At 38.1% G+C, this 27,067-nt stretch overlaps 1 protein-coding gene across 9 annotated transcripts in view; it reads left to right on the top strand.

The window, feature by feature from the left end:
* RAPGEF2 (Rap guanine nucleotide exchange factor 2) overlaps positions 1-21,096 on the top strand; it is a 184,906-nt gene extending 163,810 nt beyond the window's left edge. For 6 of the 9 annotated variants that reach the window (XM_063156291.1, XM_063156286.1, XM_063156285.1 and 3 more), the window contains 12 exons: positions 2,889-3,129; positions 3,383-3,766; positions 5,315-5,526; positions 5,606-5,729; positions 6,336-6,359; positions 7,379-7,602; positions 8,431-8,610; positions 10,431-10,583; positions 12,605-12,830; positions 14,414-14,973; positions 17,540-17,845; positions 18,990-21,096. In XM_063156291.1, coding sequence (XP_063012361.1) covers positions 2,889-3,129; positions 3,383-3,766; positions 5,315-5,526; positions 5,606-5,729; positions 6,336-6,359; positions 7,379-7,602; positions 8,431-8,610; positions 10,431-10,583; positions 12,605-12,830; positions 14,414-14,973; positions 17,540-17,845; positions 18,990-19,015 — 2,660 coding nt within the window. In that variant the 3' untranslated portion in view covers positions 19,016-21,096. Of the gene's footprint in view, positions 1-2,888; positions 3,130-3,382; positions 3,767-5,314; positions 5,527-5,605; positions 5,730-6,335; positions 6,360-7,378; positions 7,603-8,430; positions 8,611-10,430; positions 10,584-12,604; positions 12,831-14,413; positions 14,974-17,539; positions 17,846-18,989 lie in introns of those variants that run through there. The other 3 variants (XM_063156289.1, XM_063156287.1, XM_063156294.1) reach the window with 3 other exon arrangements.
* Positions 21,097-27,067: the final 5,971 nt, after the last annotated feature.

The raw sequence follows: 27,067 nt of genomic DNA, 5'->3' as shown, positions 1-27,067 counted from the left end.
GTTTGTGCTTTTTCCCCCAGTGCCTAAGATTGATCCTGAGAGACTTGGAAGGTGGACAGGTTTTTTGTATTTTCTCCAGTGACTAGTGTCCAACACCTTGAAGCTATTCTTTGTCAGTAAGAGCATGGTTTTTCATCAGGACTTTTACTATAAATGGGAAATGAATGAAAATTCCTTTCTCTAGCTTGCCACTTACCTAGACCAGACAGTTCTAGGTAATTAAAGTGCTCATGCTAACTGCAGCAGGTGGCCAAATTGCAGAGCTATGGGCATTGCTGACTCAAGCAGCTGAGACAAACTTCCATGAGAAGGAAAGCCATTGCAGGCCTAAAGACCTTTCATTTACAGATGGAGTTCAGAGAAGCTTAATAAATGAATAAGGTTCAACTGTTTGCATTTTGCATTGAGAGAAGGAGCTCAGTGTGATGTAATGCCATCGCTCCAATGCTTTAACAATTTTTCTGTGTCTTTGTAGAAAATGTATTTCTTCCTCGTTAAAAAAAATTGTTGTTTTTATTTGGGTCGGTTTTGTTTGGGTTTTTTTTTGTTAAAATTTGCCTGAATGTCTACACGCTGAATATTTTGACAGTAATTCTAAGGCAATTTTTCTTTTCCTGAGTGGAAAGGAAGGAAAAGGGGGCTTGAAATGGAAATCATAAACCTTAAGGACTTTAGAGATGGCTGCATTGTATATAGAAATTTTGAATTATATCTCTATATATTTCAAGACTTGAAAAAATTAAAGCCTGCAGTTTTAATTCCTTTTACTACCTTGGTCTAAATTAAAGATGGAAATGAAGGCAGCTTGCAAGAAATTGAATGCACTGGAGGAGAAAGAGAAATGGGTAGAGCAGCTGTCCTTTGAGGCTTTGAGAAATATCCCTCAGGATAAAAAATAAAACAACTTGCTCCTTTTAGAAGAGTAGTCTTTGAGGAGAAAGTGTGAACAGCTTGAAATCTGCAAGGAGTCATTTTAGTTTCCCTTCTGATTGGATCAGGCTGTCTCAAATATACTTTTAAAGGTTTATTTTTAAAAATTCAATAGCACTTTGATTTATCTTTTCTTGTGCTGCCTTTGCTATTTGATTGGAAGTCAAAATAATAGAGTAATGATGAACTGCCAGTCACTGGTATTTTTTCTTTCCCCTCACAGTCTTTCTAAGGGAATAGATTCCTATCACACAGCATTGCCTTCTTCAGCCTGCCACTCCAGTTTCCCTTTTTGAAAACCAGTGAAGGGGGTGATTATGATTCTCTTCAAGTGTTTTATTTAAAAATTATTGGGCTGAATTACTTGCTACCCTTGCTATAGCTGCAGTCATTTCACTTGCCAGCAGACGTCTGTGTGTTCTGTGTAGAGCTTTTCCTCACAGCTCTGATGGGTAGGCAGCCTGAGAAATTGGGTGCTAAAATGCAGGGCAAAGATGGGACTCCTATTTGCTGTCCTCTGCATTTCTTCATATTGATTTCAGTGATCCAGCAGAGCAGGTTATTTTCTTGTTGCACAAAACACTTTATTTCTAGGGACTGTTAAACAATTTCTCACCTTGGTATTGTTTACAGTAGCTTCTCAACTTCACAGCATTTTTTTGGCAAATATTTCTGTAACAGCAAGAGGCAGCAAGATCTGGAGAAGGGTCTGGTTTTTAACATCTCCAAAAGCCTGTGTCTTTGGCATCTGCCTTCCTCCAGATATCAAAAAATGTAGAAAATATTTCAGAAGATATTGTGCTCTGTATCCTTCTTCAACTAATTACTGAAGGAAGATGGGTCAGTGTAGAGTTGGTGATAAAAGGCAAAATTGGCTTGCTGGTTGTGAAATATTTGTGCATTTGACTCAAATGCTTAGGAAGGGCTAAAAGCTGGCCTGTAATGATATCCTTTATGTGTAACTGATGATATAATCAGACAGCATTAGTGTGTTCTAGTATTAGTGCTTCTCAAGCTGCAAAAAACTACTGTGAGTTTCAAAGTTACAGGCTTAGTTGCACAAAATTTGAAAAATAATATATTTAAGCCTAAAAAGCCTTTGTGGCATGTAAATGAACTCATATCAGAGAGATTCATCTTAATGCTTTCCAAATTATTATTTTGGAAACATGCAAGAGCAGTGGGGAGGTGTTCAGTTCTGTTCTTTTGTCACAAGATTTCTGCTGCTGAATAGATCTTTCTGTGGTAACTTGAATACATGTTATGCACATTCAGGTCTTGTCAAAAAATCCTCTAGTTGTACTAAAGTGAATGTTTTCACTTGGCAGGTTTTTTTCCACTATTTTTTCATCACAGTAATTTCAGAAGCCTTCATTTAGATGGCTTCTTGTTATTAATATATTTTCTTGCTTGTATGACTGCTTTAATATAAAAAAATGAATTATTTTTATGAAGAAACATATTAAAGAAAAATGAGTAGATGTCATGCCTCACAAAACTAGAAAAGCTTATTTCTATCAGAGGGAAGAAATTAAATTATTTGAAATACTTGTCAGTTAAAAATACCTGATGTTAATAAACCCAGTGATGGATACCTGTATAATTTCATTTATCTTTTTTTTTTCCTAATAATAGAGTGATAGCTACCAAAATTCAGTGGATCAATGGGTTTGGATTTCAATATATTCATGCTCATTAGTTTGTCAAACTTTGAAAATATTATAATATTTTGTATTATTTATAGCCTAACTAGCTTCTTTTCCTGGATGTTTATAGAACTAGTTTTTACTGAAGATATTCTTTATCAGTAAGAGCCTAGCTTTTCATCAGGACTTTTACTGAAGTAAAAACCGATAACACTAATAATTAAACTCAATGTGACTTGCTCATTCTTATACCATTGAGTTTTTATTTTTCTTTGCTTACTAATTGCATGACTTGCTTGTAATTTTTTCCAGACTTGCCAGACCAAGTCCTGCGGGTTTTCAAGGCAGACCAGCAAAGTCGCTACATAATGATCAGCAAGGACACCACGGCCAAGGAAGTGGTCGTCCAGGCCATCAGGGAGTTTGCTCTGACTGCAACCCCCGATGCCTATTCACTGTGCGAGGTCTCTGTCACACCTGAGGGTGTCATCAAGCAAAGGAGGCTCCCTGATCAGCTCTCCAAGCTTGCTGACAGGATACAGCTGAGTGGCAGGTAAGATGGAGACTGAGCTAAAGCTGATGATGCCAGTTTATCAAGTCAAAATCTTGTTTAAGAGTATTGCTTAATTATTTCATGTTCTGTTTCTTTGCAACACATTGCTGCTTATGCAATGTCTCATTAATACCTAGGCCTCGTGAAGTTAATTTCATTCTCAGATTCCAACTGGATCATTGCTGTAACTCTCAGCACTAATCTGAGTATACTATATCTTTATTATATCTTTTTCTGAATTTTGTTTTTACAGGTATTACCTGAAGAACAACATGGAAACAGAAACCCTTTGTTCAGATGAAGATGCCCAAGAGTTATTAAGGGAAAGCCAAATTTCCCTACTACAGCTCAGTACTGTTGAGGTGGCTACCCAACTCTCCATGAGGAACTTTGAGCTCTTCCGTAATATCGAACCCACGGAATACATAGATGACTTGTTTAAACTCAAATCAAAAACAGGTTGCACTAATCTAAAAAGGTTTGAAGAGGTGATAAATCAAGAAACCTTCTGGGTGGCTTCTGAGATTCTGAGAGAAACCAACCAGCTGAAAAGAATGAAGATCATTAAGCATTTCATTAAGATAGCGCTGCACTGCAGAGAATGCAAGAACTTCAACTCGATGTTTGCCATCATTAGGTACTGCCCTCTAATAGTTGTACTTCTAAGTAAAAAGTAAAGTCTTACTTTAGTCTTAAAAAATTACTTAATAGAGTAAACCAGTTTATTCTGCTAACATCAACAGTCTGCTTGGCTGTTTGCTAAGGAGGGCATTTTCCGTAATTTGAAATGTTTGCTAAAATATTGTTTGAAATGCTACTGTTACGTAATTACTGCTCAAGATAGTGTGGCAAGGTGAACATGGCACTAGAGAAACTAATGCACTTATTTAAGGACAAAGACCAAAAGAAACAACAGGAAAACCACACAATTGTTGCAAATGAATGGGCTAATTTTCCCAAAGCAACTCATTTTTGTCTTACTGCCCAATATCTTAAATTCATTCAGCCATAATATGTTGCATTTTGTTTTCTTTGTATTAGCAGTTTCTTTCATGGAACTCTGAAAATAATCAATGACAGACTGTAATGCCCTAATATAGTCTGTAAATAAAGATCTTGTAATAAGAATTTTAAAATCTACTGAAAATCTCAGAAAACCTTTCTTAGTTTTGGAATGAGAAGGGAGGGAGGGAGAAAACTCTTAATGTCTATGTTTATACACTTTCTTTAAAACCCAAACAAAAACAAACAATCCCCCTATATTGTTTCTTATGAAAAAGCTCAAGTAAGTTGAGGTAAACTGACAGTGTTATCACTGTCTTTGACACAAGGTCTTGTCATCATCTTGACATTCAGTCAACAGATTGAATGTGACACTTTTACTGTGAGTAGGAAAAAAAATGAGTAGGTTTGAATACTATTCAGCAAATGAGGCAAGTTCCAAAGTCAAGGATCCATGCTGATGATCAGTCAGCATCTCTGAGACATCAAAATATTGAGATTTTGTTCAGCTATTTCAGCCAATCTGAAGGAGAAATAAAAGCACCTCTCTGCTAGGAAAAACTTTAGTGAAGGAAAGATTCTAGGTGTCAGACTTTCCCACCAGGTAGAAATTAACAGCAAGACAGTCAATGTCATTACAGTGGAAAAATGGGGTTTGCACCAGCTACAGCTTGAGAATAACCTCAGGTATAGAGAGTGTTACAAAATTTCATCCTGAAAGAGCCAAGTCAGAAGGATTATTGCAGAAAGAAGGTGGGTCGGTGTGCTGTCACCACCTCAACATCATCATAGGTGGAAGATGGTTTTTCTGCCAGTTTGTTAATCTGGAAGTAAGTGATCGTCCTGAGGTACTTAGATTATGATAGTCTTAAACTCAGACACTGTTCTTAAGTAACAAATACATATCCTCTTTAAGGTTTAATTACTCATCCAAGTGTAACTTTTTTCTGTTTATGGTTGCATCATGAAGATATCTCCAGTTTTTATAGCTTTTATAAAAAATGATCTTCTGTAATATGTGCTGGCAAAAAGAATTATTTAAATTTCTGTTATTTTATTGATACTGCCGTGCTTATGTATTCTGGCTATGTGGTATTTCTACCATAGAAAATTTAAAATTTTCTAGGATTTTTTGTTTCTCTCTCTTGTTCTTCTAACTTCTTTGCACTTCTTTTGTTTCAAGTGGTCTGAATTTGGCACCAGTTGCAAGGCTCCGAACTACTTGGGAAAAGCTTCCAAGCAAGTATGAAAAACTGTTTCAAGATCTACAGGACTTGTTTGATCCATCTAGGAATATGGCAAAATATCGTAACGTCCTTAACAGCCAAAACCTACAGCCCCCTATTATCCCCCTGTTTCCTGTCATCAAAAAAGACCTTACATTCCTTCATGAAGGTAAAGGCAGAAGTATATCACCTTTTACTAGCTAAGGAGAAGTAACTTCCCTGCCTGATACTGATGTTGTTGGTTGTAGGAAATGATTCCAAAGTGGAGGGCCTGGTGAATTTTGAGAAGCTGCGGATGATTGCGAAGGAGATACGCCATGTGGGCCGCATGGCGTCCGTGAACATGGATCCTGCTCTCATGTTTAGAACAAGGTAAGTGTGTTGTACCAGGCAGAGCTTTCCCCAGCTGGGAGAAGGCTGGGTGGCAGCAAGAGGGACTTTTATGTGCCCCTTCTGTTGGAGCAGTATGAATTTTTTGTGTTAGCAATTGACCAGCCTGATGTGGTGGTCTAAAACTGAAGAAACCATTACATTTTGTGGTTACTGATACATTCTAAAATGTTTCTTACTATTCTGTAGTTGATGGTCACATCATAAAAATGAGATTCTATCTGTGGGAGGGAGAGAAACTGTCTTGAAAACATATCTATTAGTCCAGTTGAAATATCAATGGGTGTCAGCATTATAATTTGGATTATTAGTAGAAATGGTAATGTATCTGTATCTACTTGTGTTAGAAAACATGGAGTGAATGTTCTTTGGCTTCATATTTGACAAGCTTATTGCATACTCTTTTTTCTTAATTTAAGCTAGAAGAGTTTGTAATACCTGATTGTATGCCCAAGTCAAGGCTCTTTTTAATGTTTGTGGGCTTCCAGAACTGCTTGTCCTGAGGTCTGGTCTTTTCTTTCTGAGCTTGTGATCTTTCTCTGTCTCTTCTTAAACCCATGCTTTATTCTTCCTGGCTCTCACTTGCAGGAAGAAGAAATGGAGGAGTTTGGGGTAAGTGGTTGGAGACAACACACACCAACATTCATGCTTCCTTTACCATTTGCATTTTTTCCTACTTGCTATCTTTAATTTTCTGGTGCTTTGACATTTTTTTCTTTTGTAACCCTTTTTTACTGACAATACATTTGATTTGAGATTAAAACATAGAGGCTGTAAATTATTTTTAAGTGTAATAGGTAGAAGTGGAGTGTTCTTTCCCATCTCTAGTTTAAATTGCTGAAGGAAGAGACTTTTGGTCAAAATAAAATTACAAAATGACAAGGTTGCAACAGCTGAAAATAGCTGTTAATTTCCTTATACCTATTAAACAAATATCACAATCAAATTCAAAAGTTAAAACTCACAGTATCTGCTTCACTCACGTACTTTCATATTACAATTAGCCATCATTTTTACCTTAATAATTCAGGATCAATGCATAGTGCTCATGTAGATATACATACATTGAAATGTGCATGACATTTATTTCATCATGAACTAGCCGATCATTTGATTTCAGAAAATTCTCTTTAGTCTTGCAAGCCAACCAAAAGTTCCATTCTGTAAAACTGAGCTGTACATTTTGTATACAGTCTGATTTAAATCACAGAGGGCTTTCAAAATGCCTCCTTTTTATGTATTTGAATTTAAACCTCACCTATAGTCTTCTGTCAGCACTGCCTTACTGCATGAGCTTTTCCTAATGCTCCAGTCTTCTCAGTAGATGGCTTTTGTGAGAGAGCTACCTTGAATGCTTTTCTGGATGTGTGAAGTGTTAGTGCCTAGCTGGAGCAAAATAGGTTAAAATATCTGTGCCATTAAAATAGTGCCTGTAACCAAGTAAAAAGATTTCCTGGCCCTCATCTTTCTGTCTGTTACAGCTGTTTCACTTACTGGAATGAGGCATGTGAGCTTTGACGTAGACTGACATTCATGCAATCTCTTGCACGTTTCACGTTTGTCGGGTGATGCCATGTTGGACTAAGTCACACCTTTGCTCTCTTTCTTCCCCCTCTGCCCCCTCACTGCAGGTCTCTCAGCCAGGGCAGTGCCAACGCAGCTGTGCTGGATGTTGCACAAGCAGGGGGGCATAAAAAGCGGGTCCGTCGCAGCTCCTTTCTTAATGCTAAAAAGCTCTATGAAGATGCTCAGATGGCACGGAAAGTGAAGCAGTATCTCTCAAACTTGGATCTGGAAATGGATGAAGAGAGCCTTCAGACACTCTCTCTGCAGTGTGAGCCAGCCACAAACACATGTGAGCATTGCCATTTGTTGGGGATTTCAAGAAAGCTGTTCAATATAACTCTTTTTCTAGTTCAGTGAATCAATTGGGAACAGTAACTAGACAATAAAGTTGAAAATTTTTTATCTGGTCATTTTCAAGTGCTGAACATCTATGAATCCTAAGGAAATAATTTTGTGGATTAACAGGATAGAGACATAGTATATATACAGGTGATAAGGCTTTAAGATGATGTCACAATGAAGTGCACAATGGCTTTTTAGATTTGTATATACAGAGGGTACAGAGGAGTCAAAAGTTCTTCTGTATTTCTGATATACTGAGGCTATTAGTGTGAATAACGATATGGTTATTCTGAGGGAGTAGGGGATTTTCTTATGTCCAGGTGTTTCAGAGATACCTGGGGCAGCAGAGGGGAAACTTATCCTGGATATCCATTTCGTTTTGATTTTAAGAAATGTTATGTGTTGTGCCCTTCCTGTCCTGCAGGGTAGCAAAAAAAAAAGTAGTTACATGTCTGCTCTGAATCAGTTGTAGTCCTTATGATAGCCCAGTATGACTTCTGTTCATGTTTTTTGTAACAGTGGTCATTTATCAGAGCTTTATTTTGAGAAAGAAAACATTCATTGATAATTGATAATGCACATCTTTTAAATGGAGTTATATATCCCTCTCTTTTCCTCTTCATCTTTTCTGTCTAAAGATGATATGCTGTATTAATTGGACAAGTATTTCAGCATCTTTTAATTTTTAATCAGAGGGCTTTGCACAGCTCAGGCTAAAACACCACTGTGTCCTTGGCTAGCAGTCATTCAGAGTTTTGTCCCCTTTCTTGCCAAGTGCCGAAGAACGCGGGAGACAAGCGATCTGGGAAATCTGAAACGTCACCTGTGGCTCCCCGGGCAGGCATCCAGCAGAAGGTGCAGCAGCAGCACAAAGTAAACCAAGCCCTGCAGGTCCCAGCCGTGTCTCTCTACCCCTCTCGCAAGAAGGTGCCAGTCAAAGACCTGCCACCATTTGGTAGGTAGAACAAGGGAGAACTTGGTTTAATTTTCTGAAGTTTGTTTGCCTATGTAGGGAAGACATTTTTAATGAAATGAGGTTCGGGCTTCCATTTCTGGTAACGTGATATGCAGGTTATATCTGTTCATGCAGTGTCTGGGCATAGTTCTCTAAAAATAGAAAGGAAGAAATCTTGGGAAAGCATCCTGTCAATTTAATCAGTGTAAGTAATTACCTATTACTAGCAGCTAGAAAGAATACATATTTCTTACTCTTTGCTTTTGGATCTTGCTTTAACTTTTCTAGAGGAAGTAGGGACCTGGACTTCTTGATATGCCTCAGAAGTTTTGGTGTCTCTTCACAAGTTAGATTTTTAAGGAGCAATTGAGACCTGGCAGTCCTGTTGGAAATGTGGGTCTGAACTTTCACATTGACATTTGTCCCTTTGACTTCTACTCCCTTCTGCTTTTTTATTGTTGTTCCGCAGTTGTTGCTCCCTCCATATTCTACAGAAAGGCATCAGACTGTAGGAACTTCTTCTGATTTCCAAATCTGTGTCCAAACGTGTACGAAACATATATGCACTATTAATGAACTCTTTAAATCACAAGTATGGTAATACTGTTACCATAATCCCTAGGAAATGTATGTAGCGTAATTACCCTTCCTTTTTCATGATGGTTATTGCACAATAACTTAATTCTGATTTCACTTTTTATCGTTTCCTCTGCTTAGGAAAACCTATGCACTGCTTAGGCTGCAAGAAAGCATCAGAAGCAGCAAAATGAGCAAGAAACAATTCAATATTCATCTAGATCTTATTGATTTTACCATTAAATTTTAATCTTGAAAGGACTTTGAAGCTTCATAGACTGCAATTTTTTGCTCATAGTGGCAAAGTTTCTTAAAACTGACTAGGTTAGGATGATCAGGCAGCTGTGAATTATTGATAGCAGGATTGTGATCCAACAGATCAAAGATAAAAGTCCATGAATGCTTGGAAATAACCTATACCACAAACATTGGCAAAACTGTCAGAGAAACTCTGTCTTCACTTATGAGGCTGTCCCAGGGTGGATCTCTGAGGGGAGGGGAAGAGAAAGATGAGTAAATGTGGTCTGGGAAAAGCTATTCCTGATGTCCTAGATCTTTACATCATACATCATCTTCAGGATGTTTTTACTCTGTAGTTTCCCAAAATAAGCTGCTGCAGAGAGAGTTCTCAAAAATGAGAGAGAAAGGCAGCTGCAGGATGGCCTTGTTTCATAAGCCTAATCCTTATTAATTTTCTTTCCTGCTTCCTTTGACCTCCTAGGCTACTCTGAATAGAAAAGAAACAGGAGAGCAGTTTGAATTCTTACTATATAAATCTTCACTAACCAGTGAGATGGGTGGGTGTCTGTATTTAAGCTAATTTTAGTTCAAGTTTCTCAGTAACCATTCCTATGCATATCCTCAATTATATGTTGAGGCAGTATTCTGCAACATCAAATCTTCATGTTTTCTGTGGCAAAGTATTTATCTTAAAGAGTGGCCAGAATGAAAGATCATCTGTGCTAATATGCAGAAATAAAGCACTATATTTTAAACAGGAATATGTTTTAACATTTTGCTTCATTTAAGCTGGTGTCAGGAACTCAGAAATATACAGGAAAAATATGTAGCTTTTCCTTCCTGTGGGGTGTCTGCTCTGTAAATGCATTGTGAAATATAACTTATTATATAATTATATCATATATAATGAATATATAATAATATATAATATATAATTATATAACATACATAAATATGTATTTATATTGGACTTAACATCTGCCTACTTTAATTCTTACCTAAAGGCATTAACTCCCCACAAGCTTTAAAGAAAATCCTTTCATTATCAGAAGAAGGAAGTTTGGATCGTCACAAGAAACAATCTGAAGACGCTGTCTCAAGTGCGTCTTCACAGCTCTCTTCTCCTCCTACTTCACCACAGAGCTCTCCAAGGAAAGGTAGTAGATGTTCCATATTTCTTATCCTGTTTCTTGAAACTCATGGACTTTGGAAGCTTCTGAGAGAGAATTTGGACATTAAATTCTGCTGCTCCTATTTTTGTCACGTACGGTCAGCAAGAGGGCAGAAAATGTAGTGCAGAGTGGGATGTGTGAAAGGTACCTGTGAACCTGATTTCAAGGGTACCTGAAAGCCCTCTGGTGAGCAAAAGCCAGAATAGATAACCTGGTATGATACAGGATTTGATGCTGCAGGTCACTCTGACGGCAGCTGCTTCTGACAAAAAAATATTCCAGTGATGAGTGTTTCCTGCCTTCAGTGGAGGGATGTGCAGGTTGAAACTTAAAATCTTTGTACAGCACTGACCACACTGGTCTATCAGAGGAATTATTTGCTCTGTCATGCATCTGAATGGGATGTGACCTACATATGATAGAAAGGCTTAAGGTATTTGGAATTCAAATCAGAATATTTAATATTGTAATTTATATTTTATACTACAAAATATTTTAATAGCAGCCTGATTATTTAAACCATGTGGATGAATTTTTGAGTAATGATATTATACATTGGAGCTTTCATGACCAAGATCTTTTAAAGTAATTTCACAGAGTTATTTTTTAAAGTGAATTTAGGACTTTAAAGAGATTTAAAAAAAAACAAAACTATTTTCTTGTTGTTTTCGTGGTAGTTGTAGTTCTGGCTATGAATTGACAAAATACAGGCGGCATTGTCCTGTAATTTAAGTGTACTTCCACTCTTTGGAAATATGGTAGGCTAGAGGTATTGCATGTAACTTCTAAGTTGTTCTCTTTTCAGGATAGCATAAAAGTTTAGTTTACAGCTACATAATAGAGCATTATGGTCAAATATACATTGGGACTGAAGTGACTTCTATTGAAGTGTTATTTACTAAGGTCAGATGAAGGAGGATAATATGTAGAGGATATGTCATCTTGAGTCCTTGTAAGCTGTCATCATTATTTCTCCCAAATACTACATTAGCAAAGAGTGAACTTTTATAAATATGGTCAGGTCTATGCATTTTTTGAAAAAGGAATTGGAATTCTGTACTTGACTCACAGTGTGAACAGCACTTTATTTCTTCAAAAAGCAAATCATAAACATGATTTAAAAACACATCCTTGGTTTGATGGTTACATGAAGCTAATGATATGTTCTTTCAGATAAAAATGACAGCATTAATTCCCTGCATTAGTTCTCAGCAAGTGAATTGGGGTAGATCAGTTGAAGTGATTCTGCCACTTAGGATTAGAGTGAAAGCAAAATATGAAAACTGTGGTGACTTGTGGATGTGTTTAATGATCTTTAACTTAGCTGGCAAGAACATTCAGCACAATTTGTTTAATACTGAAAGAAAGGCTGAATTTGCTTCTATGATGGGATTTGCAGATTTTGTCTCGGTCAGGCTATGTCAGTGCTACCTACCTCCAAATTTCACCATAATTCCGGCAGTATGGAATTTGGAATTAATTAGTGAGTCAAGTATCACAAAAAATCCTTGAAAACCTGCCCCTCTCTCAGCTAATATATGTAATAAGCAGTCAGCCCAGACATCTGGTCTTCATGTATCTGTTTATCGCTGTAGTGTAGCTTTGCAGAATAAAAAGACTGTATGGGAGAGTCTCTGGGATTACTTTAAGCAGTAATCTCAACCAGAGATCTCTTTCCTTCCAGTCTTGGAGACAGTGTCTATGCACAGTCAGATTTTGAGATTTTTGAAGTAATATTTCATAATGTGAGGAGATGATGATGAATTTGAAAAGAATTTAGAAGAGGAGAGCAGTTGGTTTGTAAATGAGTAGTACATGTTCCCGCAATCCTGTATCTGATTAAGATACCAAAGAGTGTCAGTTTTGCTCTTTATCTTTTGCAGTGCTGTGTAAGTGTAATGGTATCTTTGTTTTAGTGCCAGGTTTTTTGGCATTATTGCCAGTGGCCTGACAAGAACTGAGCAGGCATCTTGGAGAGTCTGATTAACACCATGTTCCTTTTGCAGGCTACACTTTGGCTCCAAGCAGCACTGTGGATAACTTCTCCGATTCTGGTCACAGTGAAATTTCTTCCAGATCTAGTATTGTCAGCAATTCCTCTTTTGACTCTATGCCAGTCCCCCTGCATGATGAGAGGAGACAGAGGCATTCTGTCAGCATTGTGGAGACAAATCTTGGTGTGGGAAGGATTGATAGAAGAATCATGATTGAACCAGATCAATACAGCTTAGGGTAAGAATTTTATTTGTGCTTACTTACATTATACTTTCATATAGTGTGTATGTGGAGTGTATATTTGTCCAAATAAGTTTCCCTGTATCTCTCAAATATTTTTTCTCCTCTGCTCTTAAAAAATCACTACTTCAGTGCTTCATTTTGTGATAATGCTCCATTGCTGCCAAGAAAAGATTTTGTACTCCTGAGTGAGTGATGAGGTCTAAGCAGCAAGACTTCACCTCAGTAGATGTTACCATCTGAGCATTTCAGTGGTGCTGTAGATTATCCACTTTGTGGCAGGATAGTATCCTAGCCTGCTTTCTCCATGGGAAATTAACTGAATTAGATGAGATATTCAATTATTCAGAGATAAACTGAGAACAGAAATAGCTAGCAATTTTCCAGTCTGCTTCATGGAAAAGTGCATATCTGTCTAACTCCAAAATATTTTACTCCAAATATCTCTTCTAGTCAACAATAATTGGAAGCTAAAATTCACATTACGCTGCTGGTTTTCTAATAATTTTCTAGGTAATTAACTTCTGTAATGGTGGGGAAGCTAGTGCTGTGTGGAGTTCTCTAAATCTCTAGCAGTGAGCCTTGGTGTGAAAATAATTGGAGCTCTGGCTTCTGTTTAGTCTCCACTTACTTTTTTTTTTTTTTTGGAACTGTTATTTGGATACTTCAGTCCTCTGAATGGTTTCTGGGGTTTTAATCCTGCAGGGTCTTTGAATGGCAGACCTGTTCCAAAACTGCTGTAGTTCAGCTTTGGGAATCTCAGGCTATGCAAATTCTTTATTCAGATGTCTTAAATTTTTGGAATAAGAGGGTTCTAGTCTGCATAGGAAGGTGCCCTGGAAGAGCAAGTCCCAGGAGCCTGGATATCTGCTAAGCAAAAGTGACACTTTGTTGGTTTTATCTGCTGCTGTGTAAGGGATCATGTCAGGCTCACTTAATCACTGAAAGGCTACAAAAAACATACCTGCTCTATGAACTAGCATGTGTTTCCAAAAATAAGGTTGAAATACATTTCCATTTGCAGAAAATGTTGAAAAGTTAGCTCTTACAGTTTCCTAAGCAGAAAAAAAAATCTGAAATCTCACTCTGGATATCAGCCAGCTGCTGCTAAATTCTGTTTCTAGCTTTTGGACCATTTGCTCAGGATGACTAGAAAAGCAGTAGAACAACTCTGTTTCTCTGTATGTGTGTCTGTGTGGTTTGCCTGTCTTAAAGGGCTGTTGTGAAGTTAAGATTTTACCTTTTGAAATTACACCACTGAAGTGTAAGGCTTCAGCAAGTTATCTGTCCAATTTTGTTTGTTTGCATTTGTTTTCGTTTTATTGAAAGAAAAGTGTTATATCCTCAAAACTGAATTAGCCATTCATGCAAACAATAAGTACTGTCAAGTGCATCAAAATCTTCCATCATAGAATCATAGAATGTCTTGGGTGGAAAGGGGCCTTTAAAATGTCATGAAGGTCGCCTAGTCCAACCCCACACCGTGTTTTGTTTTTCTTTGTTTGTTTCTTTGTGCGTCCCGTTCATGATTCCCAATTCCAACACTGGATTTTTTGTCCCCCTCATCAATGTGTATCCAGCTCATACGCACCGCTGTCAGAGACCAGAGGCCTGTATGCTGGAGCAACTGTACTTTCTTCTCCTAGTACAGAAGAGCTGTCACAGGACCAGGGGGACAGAGCTTCGCTCGACGCAGCTGACAGCGGCCGTGGGAGCTGGACTTCCTGCTCGAGTGGCTCCCATGACAACATCCAGACAATCCAGCACCAGAGGAGCTGGGAGACGCTGCCTTTCGGACACGCTCATTTTGATAGTTCAGGCGATGGGGCGGGACTGTGGGCCTCAGGCGGCCACATGGACCAGCTGATGTTCCCTGACCATGGCACAAAGTATGGCAGGCAAAGTCAAGGTAGGGAGGGCCTTGATCAAGCACAGTCCAGAGCGAGCTGGGCATCTTCCACAGGATACTGGGGAGAGGACTCCGAGGGTGACACAGGTACCATAAAGCGGAGGGGTGGGAAGGATGTTTCGATTGAAGCTGAAACCAGTAGCATAACATCTGTACCAGCAGAGGAGACAAAGCCAGCTCCTGTCCCTGCCCACGCAGCAGCAGCATCAAGTAGTACCAAGGGGCTTGTTGGTAAGTTAAGTTTCATTTGCCATGAAGTATTGTAATTCATTTGCTTAAGTTTTCTCATATTGTTCTGCATTTCTTTTGTCTGTTTTTATTTTCTTTTTTTCAGTTTTTAAAACAAAACTGAACATTTTCTAGTCTCTCTTAATTTTTTCCCTTTAACTAAGCATTTATTGCTAGAGAAAAGAAAATATCATTTATTGTTGATTCTCAGTTCTGGCAGTGCCTTTGTGTTTCAAGAGAGCCTGCCATACATCAAAAAACTAGCTCAACTGCTGGGCAGTACTCTGAAAGGTTGATGTATTTAGATGTCAGTACCAAAATTTGAATTTCTCATCACAGTAAGGCTTCATAAGGCTATATTTAGAAGTCTTAGTAAATGTGGCCTGATTTAAGTGTTTTACTTTATACCTTTGTATGACTTGTCTGATAATTGTGAATATTCCTTACTTCTGAAATGGGATCCCTTTGTGCTTAAATACCAACCGAAATGTTTCTTTATACTGCTGAAACTGAAGAGGTTTCAAAGAAGTTAGAGCTGAAATACTTTTCTCTGCATTTAATAATGGAAAGATCAGATAATGTATAAATTAGTATGAAGGTGTCTTCGGCAGAGCTTAACATTTTTATCATATTGTTCCTTCTATGCATCCTAATCTGTGGGCCATCCAATACCTCTGAATTTTTGCCTCTTTTCTTGCTTTCATTCCCCCTCACTTTGCCTTTTGTCAGGTTAGCATGAAGAACTATCTAAAAGCCATTTTTTGCTGACACAGCTGAATGTCTGCCAGATTGAGGTCATGCTGAGACCACTGTGATAAACAGCTTTTCCATTTTCTGCCTGAGTATATTGCTTAGCAGTGGCCTTTTGCCTCAAAGCTTGGGTGCAGGTCTAAATCCCTGGGGTATCAAGAGGAAGAAGGTGAATGGATTCATGCCAATCTCCAATTTTGCTCTTTGATACCCTTGGTTTCCTCCAGAATGTGTAACAGGTGTGCTTCCAAACTTGCCTCTCAAGGCAATGCTTGCCAATGCATTTTTATAGACTTGAAAGAACATTAAAGACACCTGCAAATTCAAACCAACACAATTCCATGCCCTTCACTACTATTAACTAACTGTCCTGCAAATGTAACTCTGTGTATCACTGTCCCAGAGAACCCACTGGTGTACATAGTTCTTTTGTACTTAATTGATGTCTTGCAGTATTTCAATAGAATTTTTCTACAATAGAGTTTTTCTATAGAACTTCTTATTTTCAGAAATCTTTGAATAAAGTTTCTCAGAAACATCTTCATGCTGGTTTGCTCAGTTAAACAGTCTATTTCTTTGTCCAAGAAATAGACTCTACTGGAAAATGTTTGGTTTTGTCGTAATACCAAGGATTTATTTTTAGTCTATAAAAATTTGCATCCAAGTAGCACCAGTCCATTTTAAGCTTGTACTGCCCTTTCAGTCAAATCATCCTGCCTGATGCAGGGTGGTGTTGTCATCAGCGCTTATGCAAGAATATACAGTGTTTGACAAGATGTGCAAAGTAAATTGTCTGTGTCAGTGGTTTCCCCTGCTGCATTTGTAAGGTTTGTCATTGAAGTGGTCATATATTAAAAGGCTGGGCCCACAATAAGTGTTCAGTATCAAAGTCCCAGCTGACTTCTCTAAGTACTTAACTCTGAAACAGAGACTTTTGCCTATCTGCTGTGTGTCCCAGCAGATGCTTACGATTCTTGACTGATATTTTTTCCTTTAAAGTTCTCTCTGAGAGGGCTGCTCAGTATGCCCTGAGTTAAGCCTTGTTCAGGTAAACAGTTACATCTCAGTGAGATCCACAGGCTAGGTGGTGGTCTTTCCATCTCCTAGATAAAATCATACTCAGTCATTGTTCTTATGGGAATGCTTTCAATTTTGATTTTGCAGAGAATACAACCATAGGGGCTGCAGGCAGCAGTGCATGCAAATAGTACAATGATGAAGCCTACTTCTCTTCCTGACCTCTTGGAGTTGTAGCTTATGCCTCATTAAGTAGTAAGATTTGTAGGAAGAAAACAATGTATCAGATGTATTTCTTGTTTCCCCTCCAAGATGCTAAAAAAAAAAGAGATAAGCTCTTGGATGCAAGTTTTTATAGACTAAACATTTCATCCATCTCCAGAATTAAGGTAATCATGCACATGGAGAGATGCCAGCATTCCTGATGTTTATTATTTCTGTGGACTCCTAAGTCTTCCGTGTTGCTTTGATCATTGTACATTTTATTGTATATAATTGGTGGAACATCTTCAGTTGGGAAGTTTGAACAAATTCACTCTGAAATTTGATGATTTTTTTGTTAGACTAATGCTTCACTGCTGGAAGAATAGCTATATCCTGTGTATGTTGTATTCTGTATTTTCTTGACTGATTTATTTTTCACAAGTCTTTGTCTAGCATATGATAGTTAACCTTTGTCATTCAGAGTTTCTGTTCCTGGGCTGTTGAGTTGATTGATATTTATTTAGCTTTTACCTGTCTGCTTTCCTTTGAGCATGTTCCTCATGCTGTCTCTAACAATCACCTGTTGTTTTTCCTGCAGCAAGAAAAGAGGGTCGATACCGGGAACCACCTCCAACTCCTCCCGGTTATGTAGGAATACCTATTGCTGAGTTTGCAGAAGGTGGCTCCCATCCAACCAGGAAGCCTCCAGACTACAATGTGGCCCTTCAGAGGTCTAGAATGGTGGCACGGACATGTGAGACTCATGGGACAGCAACTCCACAGCAGCAGCCGCACGGCCACTCAACTGGCAGGGCCGTGAACAAACCTCAGTGGCATAAACCAAATGAGTCAGACCCACGTCTTGCTCACTATCCATCTCAAGGGTTTTCCACAGAGGAAGATGGTAAATTTCTGCTTGTTAGATTTTGAGTGTGCTGCATGCAAAAAGTGTCAGTGCTTTCACAGACGCAAAGCAAATTACACAAATCTTGCCGCAATTTGCACTTTAGTTCATTTCAAAACTTGCTATTTGTTAACTTTTTTGGAAGGGAAGGAATTCAGTTCATCCTGAATGCAATTTAAAATTTGGAACATAGGTCCACTTGAATCTTGAACAACCAAGCAGTTGGCTTCTCTGGAGGTGCCTATGTTCACCTTGTACAGCCCTGCCTGCCATGATTTTCCACATTAAGCATGTATTTAACGATCAGAAAAGTATCCTGGTCTACAGAATACTTGACCATCCACCCCACAGAGCACTGTTGCTCAGGTTTGTTTGGATAGTTGCTCACATTCTACCTGAAGCTCTTTACACTGTGAGCACTGAGTGTGCCACTCCGTTTGACACGATGAGCCCACTGCTGCCTCGCTACCTTGCTGCTCCTACAAATGTGTCTGCATCTTTATGCTTTAGCTCAACTGTGATGTTTTTCCATGGAGAACTAGTATAGCGGGATTGCAGCTTTAGGTCCTCAAAATTTAGGCAGGGTGGTGCCAATATCACTCACGTGAATGCTTTGTTTTGCTTAATGATAGACTAGCATTCCCTTTCTCCCTCTAACTGCTTAGTTACTAAGGTTTTAGGTGCAGGATGAACTTTGCAGTTGAACATGATGGGAAAAAAATGAAGTCTACCTTAACTGAATTGCCACAAACTTTGAGAGTTACCATGACAGAGAATGTTAATTGTTTCTACTAATGATGACTAAATTGAAGATGTAATTAGGGGAAAATGTCAGATGCCTTTCTGAAGCTGTTAGATATCTAGGAGTATCTGTTGTGCTCCTCAGGATGAATAACTGCATCTAGCTTAGTTTAAGCATGTCCTTTTTTCTTCAAGATCAAAATTCCAAAGGAATACGTCTCATGAGACCTGAAATGTACTGAAATTTAGATTGTTTTAAAGTATATATACCTACACAATGAAATTGAGAACACATGAGCACCATACACACAGTTGTTGTTGCATGCACAGCTTGTTTCATTCAGTAGCAGTCTTGTTCTTTATAAACTAAACTCTATTTTCCCTTATTCTCTTATGTTTGCAGAAGATGAACAAGTCTCTGCTGTCTAAGACTTGGCCTTTTCTGGATCCAGAGTGAGCCACCTTAAAGGAGAGCACAAGAAGACATCCCTAGAATAGGAGCCTTGGAACTATGATTAAAGGATGGTGGACCTATTTGCCTCCTTCCCTGCCTTAAAGCAGCATGGGGCTTCTTCCTCTGCCCCTCCCCCTTCTGTCCCCTCTCCCCTTGCATGTGAAATACTGTGAAGAAATCGCCCTGGCACTTTTCAAACTGTGTTGCTTGAAATGCACAGTGCAGCAATCTCCAAGCTACCACTGTCGCTGTCTGCCGCATCACACAGTATCATTCCAAACTCCAAGATCATCACATCAGGATGATTAACTCTGGCTGCACTTCCCAATGCCTGGAAGGGTTTTTTGAAATCTTCCTTTTAGATTTTAATCACAATCCTAGCACTTAGTCTCATTGGGATAATGAGATAAGTTAGTTGTCAAATTACATTTGGCCTTTAACCTACAAAGAGAAAATTGCTTTGAGATCCTTCAAGGAGGCAGTGCTTATTTGCTTGTTTACAATGCCTTTGTTACAATTTTGTATGTTTGTGTTTGGGAGATCAAATAGTGCATCTGAATAATAATTACAGTATTATTTCACACCTGTAAGTAGGGTTGCCAGCCTGAGCTCCTGGAAGAATATTGCTATCACGTGGCTGAGCAGGGCAGAAGGGAAGGCAGAGGTTGCAGGATGCAGCCTTTCCTTGACTACCTGGCTTTGCTCTTAATGTGCCCCACCCTGGAATCTTCAAGAGTTTGTAAATGTTAGTGTTAACAGCATCCTCATCTGGGTCTGGTGTAAATGCAGAAACACAGCTGGTCAGTGATCAAGAGGACACAGTATGTCTCATACCTGTGCTTTGTGGAATACAGGATGGCATGCTGAAAAAAAAGTGTCCCATTGTAATAAGACAGATGGCAACCCCACTGTTAAGTTATATGCTTTTTATTTTTAAACTATATAGTAGTTATATTAAAATAAAAGTTAACTGGATAACACTGCAGTGAAGGCAAGTTGGGATGGCACAGCTTGTGTCAGCTGTTAACACTGATCTAATAACCTCCATCTATTGACTTTGACGTTAGGGGATAATCGAGCCTTTAAGTAAAAAAAATAAAGATAACACAGTTAGATTTGCCAGCCTTTGCAATGCAGAAATAGTCACAACTGTTAATGGCTTCATGGAACACTGCATGTGTAGAGAAGGCCAATGTGTAGCAACCACCTGCTCACAGCTGCTATTAACCCTATAATGACTGAAATGACCCTCCCCTCTATTTTTGTGTTGTTTTTGCACAGACTCCGGAGAAGTGAAGGCTGCCAATCCGAGTAGTACTCAAATGTGAGGAACTGCTGGTCTTGGATATTTTTTTTTTCCATTGAACTCAGCTGATCATATTGATCAGTAGATAAACGTAAATAGCTTCAACTTTTAAAGATCAAATTGCAGTGTTTTTTCACTGTATCAAACAAATGTCAGTGCTTTATTTAATTCTCTCTCCAGTAATCATAGCTTTTGTCTATTTGCTTATATATAACATTGTCAATTATGCATTTGTAATTTTACATGTAATATGCATTATTTGCCAGTTTTATTCTCAAGGCTATGGACCTCATGTGCATATAGAAATACAAAATCCTAGCTCTATCACAAGTTGCACAAATGTTATATAAGCATTAAGTAATTGTAGACCATAGGACTGCTAATCTCAGTTCGCTCTGTGATGTCAAGTGCAGAATGTACAATTAACTGGTGATTTCCTCATACTTTTGATACTACTTGTACCTGTATGTCTTTTAGAAAGACATTGGTGGAGTCTGTATCCTTTTGTATTTTTAATACAATAATTGTACATATTGGTTATATTTTTGTTGAAAATGGTAGAAATGTACTATGTTTATGCTTCTACATCCAGTTTGTATGAAGCTGGAAAATAAATAAATATAACATTAATGAAGTCCATATTGATTCTTATGCATTTTACATGTTCCACATACTTGAACAAATTTATGAAAAAATTTTACTTCTCTGTGTATTAATATTAAAGGGAAATTGCCAAGTGATGTGGGCAAACCACTGGTGTGGAGTTTTTCTTGATATACAGTTGTGCTGCTGATAATTTTGGGAACTTTGGTGTGTGTACTGCTGAATGAGAATGACTGATACTGTGAGCATCCCTAGCAGAAACATTTGAGATGCCAAAGAAGCTATGGACTTAGGTGTATGTGGAATGTAAACAGTTTTAAAGGTAAGATTGTGTTGATTTTATATTCTGAGTAGTGTAAAAGTATCTGTTTTAACATTTGGGTAGGGAGAAATATGCAAGGTGCTCCATTTGAGTTTTTACTGAATAAGGTATGTCAAATAATATCACCCAATAGCATCCCCAGTATTAAAAGCTGATGTTAATTCAATATTAAATCTGTAGATTTTTTTTTCCCAGAGGCTAGATTCTTTATTTCCAATGGTATGCATTGCAGAAGACTGGTTTAAAATGGTACTGCTGAAGACATACACAGCCGTATCCCATCGAGCTTTGAAATGCCTGGCAGGTGGCGTTTCCAAGTCTAAAATTAGTTCAATGCAAAGAGAAGCAATAAAATGCTGTTTAGAAATAAGTCTTCCTGACATAGCTCTAGAAATGATCCACACTTGGAATCATAAGAATGCTAAAAATCACTGAAAATATAGGACTTGTAAACATTGTGTTTTTATTACAGTAATCTCTAGCACTATAAGGAAAGAAATTATGGATATTTAGATTTGTGTGGTATAGTGGAACTACTCTTTGTGAATCTGTGGCTAACACTTGTTGGGTACATTTACAAAAGCTAAAGATTAAAATTTGTTTTTACATTTTACATTAGTAGAATGAAAATGCATTTTTACATATTTTACTTACAAGATTGTCCTCCAGTAGTACTAAAGGCACAGTGATAGGGAAATCATTCCTCTTACCAACTTTTGAGGTGTTTGCACACTTGTCAGTTTTTTCTCTGTGCTTGATATATTATTGAGTTAGGCAGTGCTCCCTATCCTGCTGTTTATGCCTCCTTACTGTAATTACTATTTTTAGAACACATTATATAGAGACATCCTCAACATAGCGTCCAATATAAATAGCTTAATTTGTTATGCACTTAGTGAAAAAAAAACACATCACACAGCAACTGATTCAATAGAAGTAAAGGCCTTGGTGTGACATCTGAAACAGGTTTCATATTTGTAATACAAATTTTGTACTTACTGAGTGGATCCCGCAAAATGCAGACAAGTAAATACCAATTGCTGGGATTTAGTGTTGCATTCACCAAAATGGAACTGAAATCTAAGAAATTTTTTGTGTGTTTGAAGAAATGACTTTTAATTATCTGTGTTATTTTATGGCTTTTTTCCCCTGAAACTTACTGAGGTAGAGGCTACTCCTTTATGCAGTATATTGCACATTGGAGTCAGCACGAATCTGTAAAAGCTGAAGTATTGAGGGTACTGCTTCAATGGATTCATCTTGGTCATTTGGAGAAGCATGCATGTTTTACATCTGTAAATCTGAGACTCAAATATTTGGTCAAACTAAGGTGAGGAAATGGTTTTGTTTTAAAAAAGAAACAAAACTAAAAGCCCTCTCTTTTCTTCAAGACTGGTAGGAAATGCAGTAAGTTTCCAGGCTGTCTCATATGGATTGTTGCATAGTTGAAACAAAATCAGCTCTAGAGAATTCAAGTAATGATTTAATTGCAAGTATTAATATTTATGTATTCCTTGCTATGGAATGAGACATTAAAAATACTTCTGTGAATAAAGCCTATGTAGCAGCAACAGCCTCTCTAACATAAATTAAATAACACAGATCCATTGAAGAAAATATGAACATTGTTAAAATTGCTCTCAAAATTGACCCCCTCAGGAGACAGCAGCCATGTGAGATGATTAATATAATTTTGTTCCCCTATCTCTAGATTGTTCTTTAAATAAGCATTACAGTCTTGTCTCTAAAAATTGCATGCTTTGAGAGAAGACTGGGAGTGAAAGTAGGTTTATTGCTGATGTAAGGTGGAATCTGTTACTTTCTGTTTTCCACTGAAAATGTGATAAATGAAAATTCAGAGTTTTTACTAGAATATGAAAACCTTTAAAGTTCTCTCTTGCTTATATGTGGTGAGTATGTAGGAATTAGTTTAAGATATTCAACTACTAGCAACCATCAACAGCATAATCTTAAACCATTCACATTTGGTTTTCCTAGGATTAAATTTATACAGTGACACTCTACACGCCTACACACAGACTGCAGTCTCTCTAGAGAAATGAGTCTTGGCTCTCTGTGTCAAAACTCAAGTTTGTGTTAAGTAGAAGTGCTGGCTTCTCCTTAAGTGTAGATTCGTAGCTCCCTCAGCTTTTTACCCGGTGGCTTGGCATGCTCAGTCTTCTCTTTGTTTTGAGAATTAATTTGGATTTTCTCTTTATTAGGTCGATCCTTAAAGGTGTAGTTTTGGCCTCGATAATTTAATGTGTGAAAGGAGGATTATTTTCTTTGCAGCACTGTTGCCCTTGCTGACAATGAAATCCTTTTTGTATGTACATAAAAACATTATATATATAAAACCCCATTTTATGCATGTATAGAAAAAAAATCCATTATATACTATTGCAGCATCCACTTTTTTACCTAGGATATCTGCACTGGAAAATAAGCCAGTGCAGCATTATTTAAACTATTTTTTTTTCAGTGAAACTTACACTGGAGTAATGATGTTTAAAATGCTTTCTCAGTAACTACCAAACTGTTTTGATATGTAGTTGTTATTTTCTGATACAGTTCCAAGAAAATTTTGCCACTTGTGCCAGGGTCAATAGGTGTGGCAGAGGTAAATTGCCTAGGTGCTGTATGCAATATGTTTTGAGGCTTTTCTCATAACTAAAGAAATATGAATAGTTTTTAACTAGTTTTATTGAGCTTTGTGTAACAAGTAAGATGCTCTGAACTGTGGCTTTCTAAGAGAAGGTAGGCCATGAGGCCCAGGATGCCTTTTCTGCCTTGGTGTCTTTGGTCAGAGTCCAAGTATAATACAGGAAATTGCACTGATAAAAAGCAACCTTCCACATGGAGGCCCTACTTCCAGCTTCAGCGTAGAACTGGATTTGTTCTGGTTTGGCAGTCCTGGGAACCCACATGTGGCCTTGGTACATGTTTTACTCTTAAGGAGAAAAAGTGCTGTTGCTGCATTTCTTACTTGGGAGGCTGATCCATTCCTCTGGTTGTCAAAAGATATTGAGTCTCCATGTGCTGGTTTATATGTGGATGTAGTTTTTGCATTATACATTCTTTGGGCTGAGCTGCTCTCTTCCCCTCTCCTTTCTTGTATCTACATCTTACAGTGGCCAGATGTTCTTCCTGTCTGTCCTGCCAGAATAAGTCAAACTTAAGCGGGACAGGTAGAGTGGAAACTTCTGTATACACTCTGCATCTTGTGCAGTTTGTTTGTGGAGTTTTGTTGTGTTTATTTTGCTGTTTGTTTTACTTTTCTTTTAATGTCAATGTCTAAAAATGCTGCTTAAAATGAAGCATGATCTGTGTATTGATCTGAATTTTATTCTAGTTTTGTCACTGTGATTATCACGGCATCACATTCTCCTCTTGCAATGTTCTGATCTGTTGTCAGTCCCTTCCAACACTGTACTCTCAGCCATTTGTGCTATGATGGTTATTGTTCATTATTAAGGTAATAATCTGATCATCAAGAGCTCCAGCAGTAGTCCCTCTCCAAACTGATACTTCCATGTCTTACAGCACATAGCTTATTCCCTCTGGTGCAGGTAGGTGGTTTATTTTACTTGATATTGCCCCTCCCTTGCATTTTATTCCCTTCTGTATTTTCTCCAGGATCTAGAAACAATCTTCTATTTTGATACTAGGTCAGACTGATGACTTGTTTGTCCCCACATTTCTCATGTTTTTAATGCTTCAGTCCCCTGTTGTAACTCCTCATGTGACAGCTTCACCAGGTCTTGTTATTTGGTTTGTGGTATCAAATACTAGCTCTTTCAAAACTAGAAGCTATAGTACATAGCTGTAGATGGATTATTCCTGAGCTCTCTTCTTTCTTGGCCATATAGTGGCACTGCGGGTTTCAAGGTATTTATTCAGTTGAAGACTCTTTGGCTTTTTGTGTCAATAAAATGCCTAATTCAGATGGAGTTCTGTCCATTTTGATTTTTTTTTTCTCTATCCTCCAATATACTTATGTGTCAATCTTTGTTTTGTTTGCTTATTTTGGTTTGGGTTAGAGGATAGGTTTTCCTGGTTACTCAAAAAAATTGTTTTGGTTTTATTTCTTACCCTTGCTGATGACACATTCTGTTCAGCCTTTGTGTCTTGGGTAACCTTTGAAATAAGTGAATATTTCACTGTAAGTAACATCAGCAGAGAACTTGGCTGAAGAGTTTTATTCAGGTTCTGGTATTGTCCTTTGAGAAACTCTGTCCCTTCTTAGTAGAGGAGATAAAACCTGTGTAATGCAACTTCCAAGGAAACCTGGGATGCTGTGCCCTGAGAGGAGGTAGTAGCACAGTGGAATGTTTAGACTGAGCAGCCCTGAAACTGGTAAAAGTCTTTCTGTCATTAAGGCTGAACATAAAAGTTTCAAATGAATGTTGAATTCTATTTTATTTTATGTTCAGTTAATGTTGGCAAAATTGCCAAGCTTCCTGAGGTTTTGCATGCTATGCCTTGGTCCATGTGAAGTTCATTTGGCAAGTCATTGTATTTAGGGAAAGCTCATAGCAGAAACTTCACCGAAATTCATATTCATATGACTTATGTATTTATTGCTCTTGAATATGATCCAACAAGCCTTTCGTGTTTTAAGTGCTTTGTTGACTATGAAAGGGTGCACTTTGCTGCTTCTCCTCTTCCCAGCACATACGTGCTTTTCCTCTTTCTCATGCCTCCCTTCTTGTTCTTTAGATGCCTAATTCTTCCTCCCTGTTAACTTCTTCCTGTGGCTTATATTAGCAGCTTTCTCACACAGCTTCTCTTTGCTCCTTTGTAGAACACAGCACCACCCATTTCCTTCCTCCCAAAGTATGTTTTGTGTGTAGTCCTCAGAAACAATGGAAGGAGGCAGCACTTTAGTGCTCAGAAAGCTTGAAAGGAGTGTACCCAGACAGGACAAATTCAGACTCCAATTCTTTGTCTGCATGTATATAGCCCTTTTCTCAATTGCTGCCTGAAAGCTGGATTGTTCATGTTTCTGTGTAGTGCCCATAATATATTCATAGCATAACCCTTGCTTTGTTATGATCTGATGAATACAAAGTTTTTTTGGTTTTGTGGTTTTGGTTTTGTGCTGAAGTCTTTGTCAGACAGAAATGGAGTGTGGCTCAGGACCAGTGAAGGGAGTTGGGGAGGAGGAGAACTGAGGGAGCAGCTGTGGTTCTGGCCAGATTTCTCAAATGAAAACAGTAATATTACAAGGCAGAGGGATCTGTTGTATAATTGAAAGGGTCTATTTAGTCTATTATATTTTGTAAGTAACATTTTTGCTGCTTTTCATGCTTAACCAGTATGCATTCTCTATAAAAACATGCTTCTTGGCAAAATACTGCTGAAGACCTGTACAGGACTGAACTATCTCCATGTTGTGTATTACAGGCTTACCAGGGAAGTGGGCACAGCACCAGCCTGCCAGAGTTCAAGAAGTGTTTGGGCAATGCTCTCAGGCACATGGTGTGCCTCTGAGGGCTGTCCTGTGCAGGGTCAGGAGTTGAACTTTGATGATCATAGTTGTTCCATTCCAGCTCAGAATATTCCGTGATTACAACATTTGTTTGGCTGTTATGTCTCTATCCTGGTGCTTGCTCTTCAAGCACTTGGCTTTCCAGAGTGGTGGGCATAGGCATTCTTTTTTGGCGTAGCTTTTTTGGTGTAGCTTTATGTTTTGCTCTTTAAATACTTTTTATGAAAACTGGCATGTCACACATTTAATGTCTTTGAAATCCTGTGCGTCTTCTGTAATTCACTGAAGATTGTTTCCAGTTCTTG

This window comes from Melospiza melodia, chromosome 5 (genome assembly GCF_035770615.1).
Source record: "Melospiza melodia melodia isolate bMelMel2 chromosome 5, bMelMel2.pri, whole genome shotgun sequence".
In the NCBI taxonomy this organism is placed as follows: Eukaryota; Metazoa; Chordata; class Aves; order Passeriformes; family Passerellidae; genus Melospiza; species Melospiza melodia.
The sequence above is the reverse complement of the archived record's forward strand: the minus strand, read 5'-3'. Positions and strand labels throughout refer to the sequence as shown.